We start from the raw sequence: 19,099 nt of genomic DNA on the forward strand, positions 1-19,099 counted from the left end.
TAAGGTCAGGAGGACTGGAAGGTGGAAAGACGAAGGAATTAGAAGTATGCAGAATTGTTTTTAAACAGAATATATATTTTGCCTCCTTCCACTTTCTAAGAGGTATCAGGGGTTTTTATATGCATTGCATTTTTTAAATAATAGAGGATACATTGTCAGTTTGCTTTTGAAAGAGATAAAGCCTAGAACAGGCATGCCAGTTTCATTCTTCCACTTTACAAAAGCTGTCACGTGCTCATGTTAATTTATATATGCTGAATGGTGTTAGTAGTGATTTACCACATTTGAATTCATTGTAGAAACTAGGGTATTCCTAACAAACTGAAGAGAAATTCATTTTAGAGTAGCAGATCAATGTTCTGTACCCACTTTTAAATATTGCGGGGCCATGTCTACACTGGGATTTTTAGGGCTGTCTCCTACCATTGCTGTAGTGCTGGTGCAATTCCACCAGTGACCAGCCACTGACACTGTGTTACCATGTCATCTAGACCTATTATGAATGGGGTTAGGCAACAGGCTGTAAAACACTGAAAGCCAGCCTGCACTAGAACTCCCACTATTGCTAGGACTGGTGTAGCTGTATCAGTGCTGAGGTAATGGAGAACCCCTTGAAAGCCCTAGTGTATCTGTAGCCTGGTTTGGAAAGAAAGAACTTCTGATGTTTTTACTACAGCAGCAGTAATACGGCCTTTGTTTGGTTCCATTTTTAGAATTACCTGGCCACAGTTACTTGAGTAAAATAAGTAATAAGTTCTGTACTTCACAGGATTCAGGCAATATTCACTTTTCATATAATCATATTGATTTTATTTGTGTGTATATTATATGTAAATATTTCCTGAATTACTTGTTAAGTGCAAAACATACATATTTCTATCTCTACACATTCTTTGGACTGAGGACTCAAATATCTAGAGGTGTGGCTTCAGTTTACTGTGAGCCAAAATCCAAACAGATTTGTTCTAACCTGTAATTCTACCTATGTCAAGTCTTTCTAGAAACTTTAAGCATAAGTGTTGCCATTGATCTGAAGTCAGATACATTTTATTAACACAAACCTACAAATGCTAATAGGTGTCAGTTCATCCTTTTTGCTATATTGCAATATGCTATCTAGTCAGTGCTCCATTTGACACTTAAAGGCAATTTATTATCATGTATGCAGCTCAATCAGTTTTCCATGCAGTTCAATATTATTTCTTTTTGGTATTAGGCACCACCTGTAATGGCCTATCCTGCTACCACACCAACAGGAATGATGGGATATGGACTGGTTAGTGAAATTTCCTGTAACTTAATTTGCTGTAAACATGATTTACTTATTACTTTTATTATGAGTTAGCTGAAAACATAAAGCATTTAAGAGCAATATGTCATTTGGCCTGAACATGTTAACTAGGTTTAATATCAATCCCTCTTGTTTATTCTCCACTAAATCACTTCATCCATTTTAATTCAGAAATTTAAACTAAAGCTCTTAAATGCATGTCTCCCTTTTCATCTTCACCTAGTCGCTGGGTGACTTATTCCATACATTTAGTGCATATTGCATGGACTAGTTATCAAGTTCCTTGTTCATCTTCCATTATTTACTAGATTCTCCCTCATCTTTCCATTACTCCGAGAACTCCCCTTTTTAATGTCCTTATTGAGGCAAAAGAGTTTTATTGGATGACTATTAAGGAAATACTTAGAGCTATATTTCAGGAGACTCAATATCATGAAGAAAGAAAACTCATTTAATTGATTGTTGGTCAGATCTTTGTTTCTGGAACTTCAAATCTGAAGGAGCAATGCAAATAAATAGAAATCTCCCTCACCCCAGCATGTATGTAAGACTGTTACAGACTTATATACCATATAATTCATGGTACAAGAAAATCTAATGGTGAAAATATCACAATAAATTCATTACGGACCCTTAATTTGGATGCATCCTTTTTTGTACTATGCTAGGAGCATTTGTATCACAGTAAGTACTTCTTTGAAATAATAGTAAAAAGTGGAGACATCCCACCTGTTCAGTTAATCCAGATATGAATGGGGCAATTCTGTGTAGACTTTAAGAGGAAAAAGTGTCACACTACTTAATAAGGAAAGAGTTGCATGCACTGGGCCTGCTCCTGAATGGAGGGAAAAACATCTAAACAAATTCTTCTGCTTAATAATTGACAAATCTTTCTCCCAAATTTTTTTTACTATTTAATCAATGACTATATTTATAAAAATACTATTGTTAATACAGGATTAAAGGTTTCTTAGATAATTATCCATTCCTTCTGAATTTAATTCACTCTGATCCCCACCTAGAAGGCACCCATTACCCATAGTATATAAGTACCACACACAGAAGCAAGGATTGCATGGAAGTTCTGCGTAGGAGCCTACTCTCCACCACTTTGATTCAGCTGCTATTACTTGTTTAAAGCTTTCATCACCTGAGCATGATGATGTGTTCTGGAGGCCTCATAACTGATGGACTGTGAGCAATAGGAGGTTTAGTAACATGTTCTGAAAACAGTCCAGATTTGTTCAGGATTGCCACAGCTGGGGATCCTTTTCCAAGAAAGATAATCCAGTTAAACCTCCACTAGTGGGTAATGGCTATTGTAACCAAATTACCTAGGATAGAACTTTGCTGCATTGGGAGGTTAATAGTACCAGGTTTTTCCACTGAATAATGGCTCAACTGTAATTGGAACACTTATAGTTTGGTCAATATGATTAAAAAGAGAAGAGAATTGGTCCACATTTTTATTGTCAAGACAGAATGAAATGCAAAAAACACCCCAGCATTGATTGGGGGGAGGCAGGGAAAATAAAATTAGAATTAAATTTCAAAAAACAAAGTCTTACCACATGTATGAGTTTTACATCTGCACTCTAACCAGACAATATCTCCTTAAGAAAACCTAGACTTCTCTATCAAAGAAATTGGGAATTAACCCATTATCTGTATTTTATATACATATTTCATCAGTTCTTGAAAGTGTAAAACAGCTGCAGCAGTTGCATGTTAAATACCCTTGTTGTGTAATGTGACTTCTGCCTTCTTGTACCTCCGACGGATGGAGAGGGGAGAACTTTGTCAAAGCCTCCATGTTTGTGGTGCTATCACAAGTTATTCATAAAGTTATTATAAACAGCTGCTTCAATGTTCCAAATTTTTGGGGGGAACATTACATAGAAACAGCTTCAGTATCTATATTCCAACACAAACATGTTCTTTTAAAGTAAAGGTTCATTTTTAGGGACCCTAACTTTACAGTCCAGTTTCAGAAGTCCTTTCCATTTTAAATCATGCCAAATGCTGAGTCACTCCTCACCCATCTCTCCCTCCCCCCTTTCTGTGTTTAATTGTATTAACTGATGTGTAACTCTATGCTATTCTGGATTTTTTTAGCCATCACAGGTGGGAGGTGTACCAGTAATGACACAACCAACTTTAATATACAGCCAACCTATCATGAGACCACCAAACCCTTTTGGCCCTGTTTCAGGAGCACAGGTGAGTATAAATCCAAAATAGTTATATTTGTGTGTCTTATATACACCATCACTATTGGTTGTAATGATGGTTTTGTCCTGTAGTGTGATGACGTGGATTCCATTTCCAATGGGCTAGATAGAAAAGGGATTGGTTCCCAGCTGCTTATTCAAACTTGGTGTCAGTAAATTCCTGTTCTGCAAAAGCAAAGTAGGATGGCATTCTCAAGGGTCGGTTCTCTGAAGGAAGTGTGATTGGTGTCTTTCTTCCCTTTCCTTTAGATGAATGGTGGTAGGAACTATTTTTAGCTTTACATAATCATATCCCCTTTAATCACTAAGCTTGTGTTCCACTGTACCTCACCATTCATATTCTTTGCATTTTCTCCTATAAACACATCATTATGCAAACTTGTTTCATGATAAACTCCTGAATTGCACTGCAGTGCTATCTCTTGTATTCTTAAACTTGTGCTTTTCGAAAGTAAAATAACCCAAGGCTGATATAGCATCAGCCCTTTTATTATAGCAGTGTGTGTGTCAAATTTTCAGGTATTTCCAGAGGTCAAATTTGGGCACCCAGTATGGACTTTGTAAATCTGTGAAAGATTCCAGCATCTTGTGACACACAGTGTAGCCTGGACTTTCCAAACTCTAGGAACCACACTCTCCCCGTGTCTCCCAGAGATTACACTCACCCTCTTTCTGCATGTGCCATCCCCACAGTTGATTGAAGAATGTACTAGTTGTGTTAACTGCAGAATTTAAAGCTGGATGGCACCTCTATAAAATAGTCCTGGGCTTGGAGAACTAATGTGGAGATTTTTAAAGCCTGGATGGATCCCCAGTTCTGCCAGACATTGTATCTTTCCAAGTTGTTTTGTGTCCCCTATCATTCCTGGGGAAGAAATTCATGTTATAATACGTGTACGGATATAATACATGAGGGATACCTAGTTCGTGTTGGCAGTAAAAAAAATCTTTACCATCAATTTTGAGTAATGGATTGAGAAGATGGGATTCACCTTTTTTGTAGACATGTGAGAGGAAAGGAAGCCAGTATATTATCCCCTTCAGTGATCATATTAGGCTTGTCTGATGGAAGTCTTGCTTTGAAAGTTGAGTACAGTCAATAAGTAATGGAGTTGGGTTCATACCCTTTTTTCTCTTAATCTCTGCAACTTCTTTAGCTTAGTCCACAGCACTTTTCCATCTCTTAAGAAATCTCATCCTCTTATTCAAGTTAAATAGAATTTTGAATGAGAGGCTCTAAGGAGAGACGTTTTCCTGTGCACTTGGTCCCAGCTTTGACAGGACTCTACATCAGGAGAGGTTGGTTTGGGGAAATCATATCCACCTTGATAATACCAGAGGACATTTAAATTTAGGAATGTCTAATCATCACAGGCTGGTGGGATTAAATACTGAAGCTCTTGATTTTTACATTCCAGTTAAATGAGGTTTTTTGTTAACAAAGATAGCTTTTTCTTTTCAGCTGAAAGTGGTAGTGATGGTGGACTATAGCATACTCCTTTTGCTGCAGAGAGCTTTTCTTTTTTGCCATTGCTCACAATGGGCCATTTATATATGTACTATCTCTATTATATAACATGGGGTGATATGTATTGCCATATACAGAGAGAGAAGATGTGAATATACACAAAGTATCCATATTTTAAAATTAAAGCTATTAGATATGTTGCCACCATTAATATTGCTGATGTATTGACTTTACTTGGTTCCCTTGCGCTTCCAAGGGGCAAGGCTTTATCATTTTGTAGTGCTTTGCCCCTCATCCCAGGTTGATTGGAATAACTATGTTGACTGTCTCAAAAGGGGGGAGCCACATTCAGCTTCTTCTCTGAAGTGGGGCCTTCGGGGTAGAAGAAGAGCTGATGATCTGGAAGGGACACTGTCAGACTGAAGATCACATTTCTATCTGAAGAAATAGTATTTCCCTTTCATTGTTTCTTTTGGGCATTTGACAGCCCTCTGCTTATAATCACTATCACTGTTCTTCTATCTAGTCAGTCAGCATCCCCAGTTTTGTGTGGATCTTTCATGCAGCGTCAAGGGTCAGAAGAGACTTTTTTTAAAATAGGAAAATGTGGCTGTTAGGGGGACCTCAAGGATAGGTGTACTTCATTTTCTTTTTCACCAAGTTTCTAAAATGACAATCCTTTTAAAAACAAGCAAACTTCTTGCGCATTTATTCTGTCACTTGAATGAATTCAGTTCTAGAGTAAACGTGTTTAGATTTATTGTGAACTGTTCTCCCCCATGCCCATTGACATTGCAGGTCTTGTCTGCCATAAAGCTGGGGGGAGAAGGGTGGGGGAAGAAATTGCAAGTGGGCTTTGTAGTGTAAAACTAAATTTTCAGTGTGCTGAATCTGGGGTGCATTTAAAACTGACTTCAGTGTAACCAGTGAATTATAAAAATATGAACAAGTTAATTCAGAAGCACACTACACAGTATTTGTGTTGGGGTCTCACTGACCCCGGGATGCTTTTGACACTGCACATTTTTGGTGTAGTTTTTCTGTCTCATTATGTGGAACAGATGTAACATCTTCCCTGGTTTTCAGGCTCTGGTACAGTGCCCAGCACACTAGACACTGCTTCCCTGGGGCAAGGCTGCAATGATCTTTCCTTCACCAGGACTTCACCATTTCTGTACCCAGGTCCCTCAGAAACAGCCGTGTCTCACTCAAAGATGTGTTCTGCCACGTGTGATTTAGCACACTCCAAACAATATATGCATAGTGCATGTGCAATGCAACAGTGAGGCTTTTGCCCCAGCAACAGTTTCTGTCAAATGTGGGTTTGCCAAAAAACGTATCGATAATTGTGGCTTCCCCAGAAACTCATCCTTGCAAGCATAGGCTTCCCAAAAAATCTGTTTAATAGTGTTATCTTCAGAGAAACTCAATGTGCTGAACTATTGTGATAATACATGAGGCAAATTTTATCTGGGGTACTGCAGAGCTCCAAGACCCTTTTGATGTATTTTATGAAAAACAATCTGCTGGAATATCTGCATAATTAATTTGGAGGTCTAACTGACCCCAGTACCCTTTGGGTGACTTTTTTGCTATATTAAAACCACAATAGCTATGCAGACAAAACTAGTGCTCACAGTTGTCCTCACCTTAGAAAAGGCGCTGGTTTGCCTATCATATTTTACTTAAATTTTTGTACATGTTTGGGGTGCAAGAAACCCCCCAAAGACCTTGGAAGTGTAACACTTCCGTTTTCCCCAATGACACTTAAATGGCATTGTACTGTCTCCAGCTAGGCTGTTTTTTATAGCCAAGAGTGCTTTTTAAAACTCTAAGTACCAACTGCTCTTTACTTATCTCCAGTCTCTGGCCACCTCCATCAACGCTGCTGCCAGTAAAAATCTTAGAAATGAGAGACAATGTAGACCAATGCCTTGGAGGGCAGTGCAACCAAAATATCTAACTAGGTCTGATAAAATAATAATTGGTGACTTCAGTGATGTTCAGAGAAATGAATTAAACTATGCACAGTTTAGAGGTGCAGCTTCTTTACCCTTTAAACCAGCGTTTCTAATTTATGACCCTCAAGCATTTAAAGTATTTATAGAAAATCTCAGTCTCCCACTCCCTGTTACATTCTTACTCTTAAAGGCCAAGTATTCTGTCAAGCTCTCAAGCACAGAGATATTATATAGGCTCGTTATATTGATATTCTTTTAACTCAATTTTATAGTAAATACAGGGGTGTTGTGAACATTTTTACTTCAAATGAGGGTTTGCCAATCTGAAACAGTTGAAAAGTACTAGGAGGAGATGCTATTCATAATTTAGGACTGAGTTGCACACAGCATTTCAAGAAGTTGCTGTAGTTGGGCCATTAATAGTGACCACAATTTAAGTTCCACACTTTTGGAGGAGGAAAGGTACCAGAAAACTAATATGGTGTCTGTACTTTGCCTCTATGATAGCAAGATAGTAAGAATAATCAATTTTCATCTTGGTAAAAGTTAACCAGTAGGATGCCTCAAGGGTTCTGTATTAAGACTGGAGTTATGTAGTATATTTCACAAGGAAAAGACGGTGAACAGTATGGTGGCAAAACTTGCAGATGATGGCACAGTTTAGTTTAGTAAAGACTGGAGAAAACTGAGTAACATCAGAGGGGCCTAACAAAACTAAGCACATGGACAAAACAATGGCAGATGAAATTCAATGTTGACAAATACAAAGTATTTCACATAGGAATAATGTGAACTACATATGCCTAACTGGTCTCTAAATAAGGTATAAACTTGGGGAAAAGACCTGGGTATCATTGTGGACAGCTTAGTGAAGACATCTTTATGTGCAGCAATGGTCAAAAAAGCCAACAATGTTGGGATATGTTAAACAGTGGGATGGAAAATGACATGGTAAATACTACATCTTTGTGTAAATCAATGATATGCCCTTAGCTGAACTTTATGTTCAGTTCTGGTCAACCCATTCCAAAAAGGATACAGCATTATGGGGCAGGGGAGGATTCAGAGATGGGCAATAAGAATTAGACAAGGAAACACTCATAGGAACAGAGTGAAAAGACTGACTGTATAGAGAGATGAAGAGAGGGGGGCATGATAATGAATCATATAGAGAAGGGAGATAAGGCACAACTGTTCACCCTTTCTCATAATCAAGAACAAGGGACCGTTCAATGAAACTGAAAGATGACATGTTTAAAACCATAAAAGCAAAATGCATTTTGGCAATATACCGCTAATCTGTGGAACTCACTGCCATGGGATTACTGACAAGAGTTTAATAGGATATAAAAAAGAGCAGAATTTATTATGGTAACAAGAATATCCAGAATTCTAATAGTAAGGATTTTAAGAAGCCCAAGAGTTTTGGAAGAGACATAAACCAGTCTCTAATAGTAGGGGAGAAGGGGGTCAGGAAGCAACTCTCCTTGTGGGCAGGTTATTTTACAACTGTTCTCGTCTGTGGTTTCTTGCACCTTACCCTGAAGCAGTTGGTACGGACTACTGCCAGAGACAGGATACTGGGTTACATGGAGGACTGGTGTGATCCAGTGTGGCAGTTCCCATCTTCCTATGTTGTAAATGACCCATGCAGTGCGGATTTCTCCAGTTGCTTTGAAAGACTATTTCATGGTTGTAATCCCAGCTACATGAGGAATGAAACTGTCGGCCAGACCTGTGGATGATGCCAAGGACAGGCCTAGCTGTATCAGAAACTATTATAGAAATTGTGTTCTAGATTAGGGCCTGATCTTCTGGTTGTTAGAAACAATGTACAAAACTGTGTCCTAAACACACTATTGTCTCCTGTTTAGATGTAGTCTCCATTGGCCGGAGAAATCTTGTTAGTGTCTTTTATTCAATGTATATTTCCCATTTAGTCTGGATGCGGGATCTTGTAGATTGTACTATCAGATTTTTCATTATACTTAACCTAAGCTTTTCTTAATCTCACCACATTACTTCTAATTGTAGCTCCCTTTACCTAGCTACAAGATACAGACCTTTAAACCTTTCAGTCCTCCACACAGTTTTCAAAATGGGGTGTTACTTTGGGCTTGTTATACGTTAATACAGACCTCCCAACCATCTTAATTTATCGAGGCTTTTTTGAGCTGTTAGGGCTTTCATTCAGTTAGAGGTTCACTCCTTCCTTATTTTGTTTTACCATGAAGAGAATGGGTGATGAAGTCAGGCCACAGCACGCTTGGCACGGCAAAGTGCTTGCGGCTTTTAAAATATTTAAATAACATTATTTCCCATTCATATGTCCCAAATCCTGGAAAGCCTATTGTAGGGTATAAGCTAACAATTTCTAATGCTAAAGGGAAGAACAAAGCTAAAAAGGCAGGAATCTTTAAAGTTTTAACACGTGCAAGTTCCATGCTGTGTCTGTGATCTCACTCAGCTTATGGGAAGCATATCGGAGAGATGATACAAACTCATTGACAATAATAATCAAGTTCTGGAGTGTCATTATTTTTTTTAAAAGAACATGATTAAGACCTTTTCAATTAAAATTTGATTGGAATGTGATTTCCAATTAAGTGTGGGGAAAAAGATGGAAAACAGTATGGATGTCCTCAAAAAGGGAGTCTGAGATTTCAGTAATATTGAAGAATATTCTGATGAAGTTTAAACTTGAATTCTAAATGTGTGCTACTGCACTGGTGACAACTAAACCCTGAAATCAGCAGAACCACTTGTACCAGAAACCAAGAATAAACTCTGAAGACCACTTTATAAAAGTAAAAGTTCACATTGCTATGGGGCAAATATAAGGAGAGAACACACCCTACATCACTGGCAAAGAGTAGTGTGTGATAAATGTCAGCGTTAGTTGAAAACTAATAATGATTTAACTGCCTGACAAATGTCAGTGTCTGGGAATCTTATAAAAAAAAATAGTTACTGCTGCTAGAACTTGTAGGTCCTTAGCCCTTTCCAGTAAGGAGAGATGTTCTAAAACTGTCATTCTCAACCTTTCCAGACTACTGTACCCCTTTCAGGATTCTGATTTGTCTTACGCAACCCAAGTTTCACCTCACTTAAAAACTATTTGCTTACAAAATCAGTCAAAAACACAAAAGTGTCACAGCACACTATTACTGAACAATTGCTTACTTTCTCATCACCATAAAATGGTAAAATAAATCAATTGGAATATAATATTGTACTTACATTTCAGTGTACAGTATATAGAGCAGTATAAACAAGTCGTCTGTATGAAATTTTAGTTTGTATTGACTTCTCTAGTGCTTTTTTTAATATAACTTGCTGTAAAATTAGACCAATATCTAGATGAGTTGATGTATCCCTTAGAAGACCTCTGCGTACCCGCAGGGATACATGTACCCCTGGTTGAGAACCACTATTTTAGAATTCTTGCTTCTACAGGGAAATACTTGGTCATAAGCAAGTGTTTAGTGCCAGTTTTTTTTTTTTAAAGTACCTTTTAAATTACTAAAAACATTGTCTGGTCATGTCTATGCAGAAAAATGGTGCAGATTTAACTACATTGGTTTAGAAACTGATTTAGCTAAATCGGTGCAATCCCCTTGGGTAGTGAACACTTAATTCAATTTGAGAGAGTCCATATCAACTTAGTTTACTTCGGTAAGGAATACATTTAATTGAAGTTTTATAAAGCACACTGAGAACTAAATAAGTGTCCACTATGCAAGCGGTTTGCACTGGTTCTGATTTCTAAAGCACCAATGTAGTCTAATAGTACAATTTGTTAGGCCTTGGCCACGTAGAAATCTTAATTCAATCTATTACTCCACTTCATTCTGTTAAACGTGCATTGCAGTTTCGAACCAGGGACAGAGCTGTAATGAAACACTGGCTGCTAGTCTTCTGTTCTCCGCCAAATACACCAGAGTGTAAAACCAGATACCACTGTTAGAACACTTTTGCTTTCCCTGTGGTGGCTGTGCCTGGTCATAGGGAGTTTGTGAATTCTAACCCCACGGCTGACATTCCTGTTGTGACCACGGGCAAGCCTTGGTTTCCCTGTCTCACAGGGGTGGGTCTCACTAAGCTTTATGTTTGTAAAGTGCTTTGAAGAATAAAATCACTATGTAAGTATGAAATATTATGAACTTGGTTGACGCTCCACCCAGAAATGTCCCCTTTACTAGGAGTAGGGTAACACCCAGCTTGTGTCCACATTACACATACCATCGAACAGATCTTCAGCTTCCCATGCAACCAAATGTCTGGTTTTAATACATTTCTGCCCAGAATGCCTTTTTTAGATCCTTCCCCCCTTTCATTACATTTTCTGCTTTCATATTCTGTCATGCTGAGACCTTTTTTTCTTTCTTTCCCTCTCTCTGTCGTCTTCTCTACCAGCTGTCTGCAGCATCCAGCCCTTCCAGTCAGAGTCCTCACAGAGCCTCAGGAAAGGATCCCTTTGCAGAGCTCTCTCTCCAGGATTTCTTGTAGAACAACTTAGGTATTGCTCACTATTCTGGGGAGATGGTGGTTTTTATAAAGTGAAAGATCACTGAAAAAGTCAGGTCTGTTTCCTTTTTATATTTTCTTGGAAACGTATATAGCTCTGTAGTGATATTCATCAGTACACTAAAGTTACAGTGTCGCACTGGGGGCATTGTGGAAGTACCCACTGATTGGCGTACTCCTGCTAGGTGCCTTGTTCTGCATCTACTCTAAGGGCAAAACCAGGAAGAATCCGTTACAAAACACACACATTTGATGCTTGCCAGGAGCTCTTAACCTTTCAGAGCTTTAGTTTTTTTCCTGGAGCTTACAGAGCCAGTTCATTAATTATATATGTTAGACCCACATTATTGTCAAAGGAGTTTTACAGCACATGACTGGAAGTCCTGAATTATGTGGCTTTTTTGGCTGAAGGTGTAACTCCAAAAAGAGTGATTCACAGAAATTCTGCATAAGCACTGCAGTTACAAAACTTGCTGAAATCCATTAACACTCATTTTTGCTTCTGTCTGATGGAAACACAATATGGTTTTTCCTGTTTTGAACTACTTCCTTACTAGACTATTGGCAGCATGCATACCAAATCCCTTGACTGAAAAATCAGGGACAGTTGTTCTCATCAAGTGGAGACCACCTGGTAATTGTTATTTCGGTAGGAAAATTGGTGGGTTTGGGTTTTTGCAACAGGCATACAAAATTGTCCTATGAATATTTACCATCTCTGGCACAAAATTTAATTGCCCAACCTCACCATGATGAGAGAACTGAACTATTTTCTGCTATGGAAAATAGAATTTTGTAAAACTGGGGGATATTGTATGTAGATGTATTCAGATTTCACAAGTTGGCTGTTTCCATACAGTATAGCACTGGAGTTTTCTTTTGCGTCAACAGTGATGTTAATGTCTGCTTTAAATGTTTGTGAAGATGTTATATAGTGAAATGTGTGTGCAAATATAAACTCCTTTGGAAATATTACTCTTTGAAAGTACTGAATTTAGGGTGTATAACATTGTTAGTTTCCCTCTGGTTGCCTTTCTAAAGTAAAGAAAAATAGGGCTTTGAGCTTTTCCTTTTATGCCTTACTGTTAGATTAGTTCTTACAATGGTTGGGCAGTGACAATTTTGTGATGGCTACATCATTTTTCTGGCCTTTTGGAGAAAGTGCAACTAATGCCCAGTAACACTGCAGAAGAGTGTGTCCTTGGCGAGAAATCCTGAGAGCTTTTAAGCATCTTCATTCTTGCTGTAAATCTTTATTCTGATCAGCAACTTTGGAACTTTTATTTCTGATAGTCTGGATCTGGAGGACTTTCCATGCCCAACAAATGCTAAGGGATCAAAGAGATCTTTATTTCTAAGTAAGTCTCATTATATTGAGTAGAGAAAAGTTAACTTTGAATATTTTTGTCTTTCCAGATACAGTTTATGTAATCATGGCAGATGGAAGAGAAAGGAAACGGTTCCAAAAAGACACGTGCTCAACAGCAAACCCTGACTTCCAGCAAAATCCAAATTGCTGTATTTTAACTCTCCTCTTCCTTTAAAATGACGCAGGAAAATCATGAAGGCCCACAAAGGAAACTGGGACAACTCTTTAGGAAAGTGTTAATACATGATATAAAGCCAAGAATTCCCGATTTAAGATTTTTTTTCTGGTGACTAAGGCATCAGTACTTTCAACTCCTATTAATATCCATAATCAGTAACATACAAAGAGAAGCTTTTATTTTGAAATTGTAAGATTTGTATTTGGAAATGCTGTGGGGAATGAAGACGAGTGTCCTTTACTATAATTCAAAACAAGACTTTCTTTGGGGGATCAAATCCTAACTCTTAATTCTGCAGTTATCTTTTCTTCAGTCCTCACAAATGTAGACACAATAATGAAAATTAACTTTTCTTTTTAAAAATTATATATTCAGTTTGCAGTAGACATTCCTTATGTATTGTTTGTATTTATTTATGATTATCAATTTAAGTAACAATATTGTATCAAAAAACTCCTTATGAAAATGAGTATGGATGTATACAGTATGTCTGATTTTTATCCACGAGAATGATTTTGATTCAAAATGCTTTTCAGCTGCCATATAGAGCACTAACTATTTTAAAGGCCTGAATCTTATGAATTTTCATTGTGTATGGGAATTTGGAAAGTTATAAAATGCATTAATCCTTCTAGTCAATTCTGTGCCTAGGATTTTGCAAGGGAACAGTTAACTGACAAGGAAAGAGCACTACATTTTTAATTCAGCATTAGTGCATTGGGAAGGAACTTTATTGCTTTGTGCTTGGCATGTCATTATTTTACATTTGACATAAGGCCTTTCCAAAATGAATGTGAGGAATTGCTTTCACTTTAAGACTTTCCTTTTCCTTAAAAACTCTAGGAGGTATGTGAAAAAAGCTTTGATTTTCATTTGGCTAGTGCCATGTTTATGATCATGTACCTTTAAAAAAAATAAAAATAAGGGAAGTAGCATCTTTACAAATGTCTAGCAAGAATGTAGTTAATGAAGAATTAAAGCAGCACTGTTGATCGGTGCTTTGTGTAAATACATCATAATTTTTGGGTGGAAAGGGGCCTTCAGAAGGATAGTCAATGATATGAAAGCAATTCTGTACATGAATAAGCATACTTGCTGCATTGTCTCTGCAGATTCTATTTTTGTTTAAAATATTAAAATGTATGTTAGCAAAAATGGGTGGATTTTCAAATAAAATGCAGCTTCCACAGAACTTTTGTTACAGTATCAAAGTCCGAGGTGCTTTTTTTTTCTTTTTGATGCTTAACATGGGCAAGGATTACTGCTTTGTTTACTTAAAGTACCAAATCTATTTCATTATGTGCATATTACATGTTAGGAAGTGCACTAATATGAATCTGTCTAGATTTTTATACCATGCCTCTCTATGGTGGTACAGCACCTTAGTTTTACTGAAGTGAGCAAACAATCTTCAAAATGAAATGTCTTATGTGGCCTTGTTTTATAAGGGTGTGTCTTCACTGCAAATAAAAGGTACGTTAATGTGGGTTGACTAACACACACTAGCTGACTCGGATTAAAATAGCAATGAAGACACAGCAACTCGACTTTAAGTTGGGTCAGCAGCTTGACAACTCCAGACTGATCGACAGGCTTTATTAACTGGAGCAGCTAACCCAAGTTAAAAACAGAGTTGCCACGTCTTTCCTGCTGGTTTAATGCAAGTTAAAAACACACCTCCTTTTGCAGTGAATTTATACCCTGAGACAAAAAAGGGGTTCTTATTTCGTTAGCTAACACATAACTAACGTGGAGTAAAAATCCTAGTGACAACACAGTTGGTAGTTTTAATGTTAGCAGGTAAAGGTAAACAGGTATAAGAGTCCCGTTTGCCCTGAAAACAAAAAAGCACAATCTTTGTCCGCACCAAAGCCATGTCTACATGAGGACACTCAGGAAAGTGAAGGCAAATCTGCTAATGCTGCGAAATCAATGCATTTAAGTTAGTGTGTCAAACCCCCATGTGGATGCTCTACTTCAGGAGTAGTGTTCTTACATCCATGGGTGTTAGGGGCCTTTGGAACTCCCAGCCTCAGTGAGTTGCTCAACTCATGTTAATTTTCAATGAGAGTTGAACACCTAATTCTTTTAGGCTGGATTGTCTTATTTGTAAGAGCAGGAACTCCTGCTGTTGACCTGCCTTCTTGCAGTTCTGCACATCTGATTCATCCTGTTACAGAGGGCACTGATTCCTTGTAGAGACTGATCAGTCTATTTGAAAACAGGGAGGGAAAAGCAGCATGAAAACCAGGGAATTTAAAAAAAAACCAAAAACCCAACATTATATTAATTAGAAAACCAAAAGCAGTCTGAGCAATGGAGCTTTCTCTGTACTTTTAAGATATTTTGGCCAAAATCATCACAAAAACCTCAGTCTCTGGTGTAAATTTGAGAAATAAATCTTGGATGATGTTTCATGTATTTTCTAAAAACTCAGATGGATCAAACACACAACACGGCTAACAATAAATCTAAAGCTTTTGCTATTTAAAAAAAATGCAGTCACTAGGGAACAGAAGGATTACAAGGATGTATAAAATATTGGTTTAAGCGTGGCAATATAGCATGCAACAAACTGTCACTGCGGGCTTGAAAGAACTGTCCCCCAAAGCCATCTGTGCTACACAGAAATGCTAACTTCTTTCAGAACACACAAATACTATTCATATTAGATGGTCTGTTCAATCAGCCTTTGTGGCTGAGGCCCTCCCTGCAGTGTGTTGCTGCTTCTCCCCGAACTCCCAGCAAGGGCAAAGATGTTAAGCCCGTGGACCTGAAGACCTTTTGCTCCAGGAGCCCACCCAACAGTAAGAAAAGTAGAAACAAGGACAATGCCAGCCAAGAAATGCCCATTCCTCAGAGCCCATTGCTGGGCAGTGGAGGATGGAAGCAAGATGAGGAAAAAAACCAGACAGAAGTGAGTTAATTACAGCTTGGGAAGCCATGAGGCAACAGGGTTGGATGGGGATCTGGAACCAGACAAGGAAAAACCATGGACCACAGGGAAAGGTTGTGAGAAGAACAGCAGGTAAAGTACCAGAGAAGGGAAGCAGAAGAAAAGAGCTTGACAAGATAGGGGAGGTGAGCAGGAAGAAGATAGGGCACAATGCTCAAGTACAGAAGGAGACAAAGGAACAAAGAAAAGCAGAAGGTAGTAAAAGTTATTTTAAGGTGACTTTTTCAACAGCTCATTCACTCAGTTGGACAGCCCTTGCCTAACATCTGTTCGGAAGGGTTGTGTGTTATTGACCTTTGTACTGTCTTACCAACACTAAACTGCAAGGCAGGTCAATGTGCCTCTCCTTTGTTGGTGTTAACAGAGACTCTGAGGATGAGGCAGAACTCCTGTCCAGGTCACTTTCTCTAGGGAAAGCTGTGATGTCCATGTTAACAGCCTACTATGCTCTTCTTCAGCAATAAAAACAACACTTTTAAAAGGTGAGTAAATACTAACTCCATTATACAGAAAGGGAAACTGAGGCACAGGCGTTAAGTGATTTGCCCAAGGTAACAAGTCAGAGGTAGCGCTGAGGCTAAAATTGAGGTATCTTGCCTCATTCAGTCTCTTGGGCCAATGATGATAACATCCATCCTCTTGAGGTAAAGATGAAGAACTCTGGAACTCTACAGCAAACTCCTTCCTGGAGAGAGACAGGCCTACTGTCATGTGACACCAAAACCAGTGCTGCTGCAGTGTTTAAACCAATACAGCCGAGCTCAAATTATTCTGATGAAGAACTCATAGCCTGCAGCTCTTACTATGTATCAGGGCTTCTCAGACTTCCCTTCACAGCATGGATCCCCTCACACCCATTCATTCACAACTGCCTGCCTTCCCCATGGCAACTACAGCAGTTGCTCGTATGAAATACTAGGTAAGTATTTGTATTTTGAGCCACTCGCTGCAATTTAACCACTGGAAAGAAGAGCCTGCGCTCTACATACCACCAGCAAATGGTCCATGGGCCACCATGAGAGAGCTGCTGCTGTTGACTATAAAAAACAGGGTGACTTGCCAGTAACTCTTGTTCTTCGAGATGTGTTGCTCATGTCCATTCCATTATAGGTGTGTGCGCGCCCCGTGCACAGATTCCCGGAACTTTTTTCCCCTTAGCAGGCCCCGCAGGGTCGGCTCAGGCGCCCCCTGGAGTGCCGCGCTCATGCCGTGGTACATAGGGTGCTGCCAACCCCGCGGGCCCTCAGTCCCTTCTTTCTGCCGACTCCGACAGTGGGGACGGAGGGTGGGTGTGGAATGGATATGAGCAACACATCTCGAAGAACAACAGTTACTGGTAAGTAACCCTGTTTTCTATCTTCGAGTGATTGCTCATATGCATTCCAATATAGGTGATTAAATAGCCATACGTTGGAGGTGGGTAGGAGTTAGCGTTGTGCCGCCCTTACCAGGACGGCTCTGCCGAACCCTCATCCTCTCTCGCCTGCTGCACCATGGCGTAATGGGAGGTAAAGGTGTGGCCTGGACTCTGGTTGAGTGTGCTGTCACAGCTCCTGGAAGCGGCACCTTTGCCCGCTCGTAACAGGTCTTGATGCAGGCGGTGATTCAGGTGGAGATGCACTGGGTGGAGACAGGTGAGCCTTTCATCCAGTCCGCCACTGCCACCAACAGCTGCGTCGATTTCCGGAACGGCTTGGTCCTCTCAATGTAGAAGGCCAAGGCTCGTCTGACATCCAGGGAGTGCCATCTCCGCTCCTCCTCCAAACCGTGTGGTTTGGGAAAAAACACGGGGAGGAAGATATCCTGGTTATAACGAAACTGAGACACCACCTTAGGCAGGAAGGCCAGGTGGGGTCTCAGTTGCACCTTATCTTTATAAAAAACAACCGTGTAGGGGGGCTCCGAGGTTAAAGCCCTTATCTCAGAGACCCTCCTAGCTGATGTAATGGCCACTAGGAAGGAGAGGAAGAGCAAAGGGCATGTCACCATGGGCTCGAAGGGGGGTCCTGTCAACATGGTGAGGACCAGGTTTAAGTCCCAGGGAGGCACCGGGTCGCGGACCTGGGGATATAGCCTCTCCACCCCCTTAAGGAACCTAGCTGACATGGGGTGTGAAAACAAGGATCTGCCCTCCATCGGCTGGTGGAAGGCCGAGATGGCCGCCAGGTGCACCCGAAGAGAGGCCAGGGCTAAGCCCTGCAGCTTCAAGTGAAGGAGGTACTCCAAAATGGCCTGTATTGGCGAGGAGCACAGTAGGATGCCCCTGGACTGGGCCCAACAGGTAAAACGCTTCCACTTGGCTCGGTACACCACCCGGGTGGAAGGTTTCCTGCTGCTAAGCAGGACCTGCTGTACTTGCATGGAGCAGGCTCTCTCGCCCTCTGTTAGCCACAGAGTCTCCAAGCTGTCGGGTGGAGGGAGTCCAGGTCCGGGTGGAGCAGGTGACCCTGGTCCTCGGAGAGCAGGTCGTAATGCCTCGGGAGTGGCAGGGGCGTGGTTAAGGACATGTCCAGCAACATGCTGAACCAGTACTGTCTCGGCCAAGCTGGGGCGATCAATATGATATCTGCCTTGTCTCTCTTGATCTTCAAGAGGACTCTGAGTAGCAGGGGAATAGGGGGAAACGCATACATGAGGGTCCCCATCCAGTCTATAAGGAATGCGTCGGAGATGGAGCCCGGCTCGCGACCTCGGAGCGAGCAGAACCTCGGGCATTTCCTGTTCCAGGATGACGTGAACAGGTCCAGTTGGGGAACACCCCACCTGCAGAAGATAGAAGCTACCACCTCCGGGTGCAGTGACCAATCGTGCTGGGGTAAGAATGACCTGCTGAGGCAGTCCGCCTCATTGTTCCTGATCCCTGGGAGGCGAGAGGCAGATATATGAAAGTCGTGTCTCACCGCCAAGTCCCAAAGTTGTATGGCCTCCTGGCATAGGGCCGAGGAGTGCGCTCCCCACTGCCTGTTCATATAGAATATGGCTGCTGTATTATCCGTTAGGATCTGTACCACTCTGCCCTTGAGGAACCGGAGGAAGACCTTGCATGCCAGGCGGACTGCCCTGAGTTCCCTGACATTGATATGGAGGGACATCTCGCTTGGTGACCAGCGCCCTTGGG

The 19,099-nt window shown here is 40.3% G+C and overlaps 1 protein-coding gene across 4 annotated transcripts in view; it reads left to right on the forward strand.

The window, feature by feature from the left end:
* Positions 1-14,217, forward strand: part of PICALM (phosphatidylinositol binding clathrin assembly protein) — a 125,379-nt gene extending 111,162 nt beyond the window's left edge. For all 4 annotated transcript variants that reach the window (XM_067568757.1, XM_067568739.1, XM_067568745.1 and 1 more), the window contains 4 exons: positions 1,217-1,276; positions 3,407-3,511; positions 11,368-11,470; positions 12,895-14,217. In XM_067568757.1, the coding sequence (XP_067424858.1) occupies positions 1,217-1,276; positions 3,407-3,511; positions 11,368-11,460 (258 nt within the window). In that variant the 3' untranslated portion in view covers positions 11,461-11,470; positions 12,895-14,217. The remainder of the gene's footprint in view (positions 1-1,216; positions 1,277-3,406; positions 3,512-11,367; positions 11,471-12,894) is intronic.
* The last annotated feature ends 4,882 nt before the right edge of the window (positions 14,218-19,099 follow it).

This window comes from Emydura macquarii, unplaced genomic scaffold, assembly GCF_026122565.2.
Source record: "Emydura macquarii macquarii isolate MOO-44397 ecotype Brisbane River unplaced genomic scaffold, CSIRO-AGI_Emac_v2 contig_318, whole genome shotgun sequence".
NCBI lineage: Eukaryota > Metazoa > Chordata > Testudines > Chelidae > Emydura > Emydura macquarii.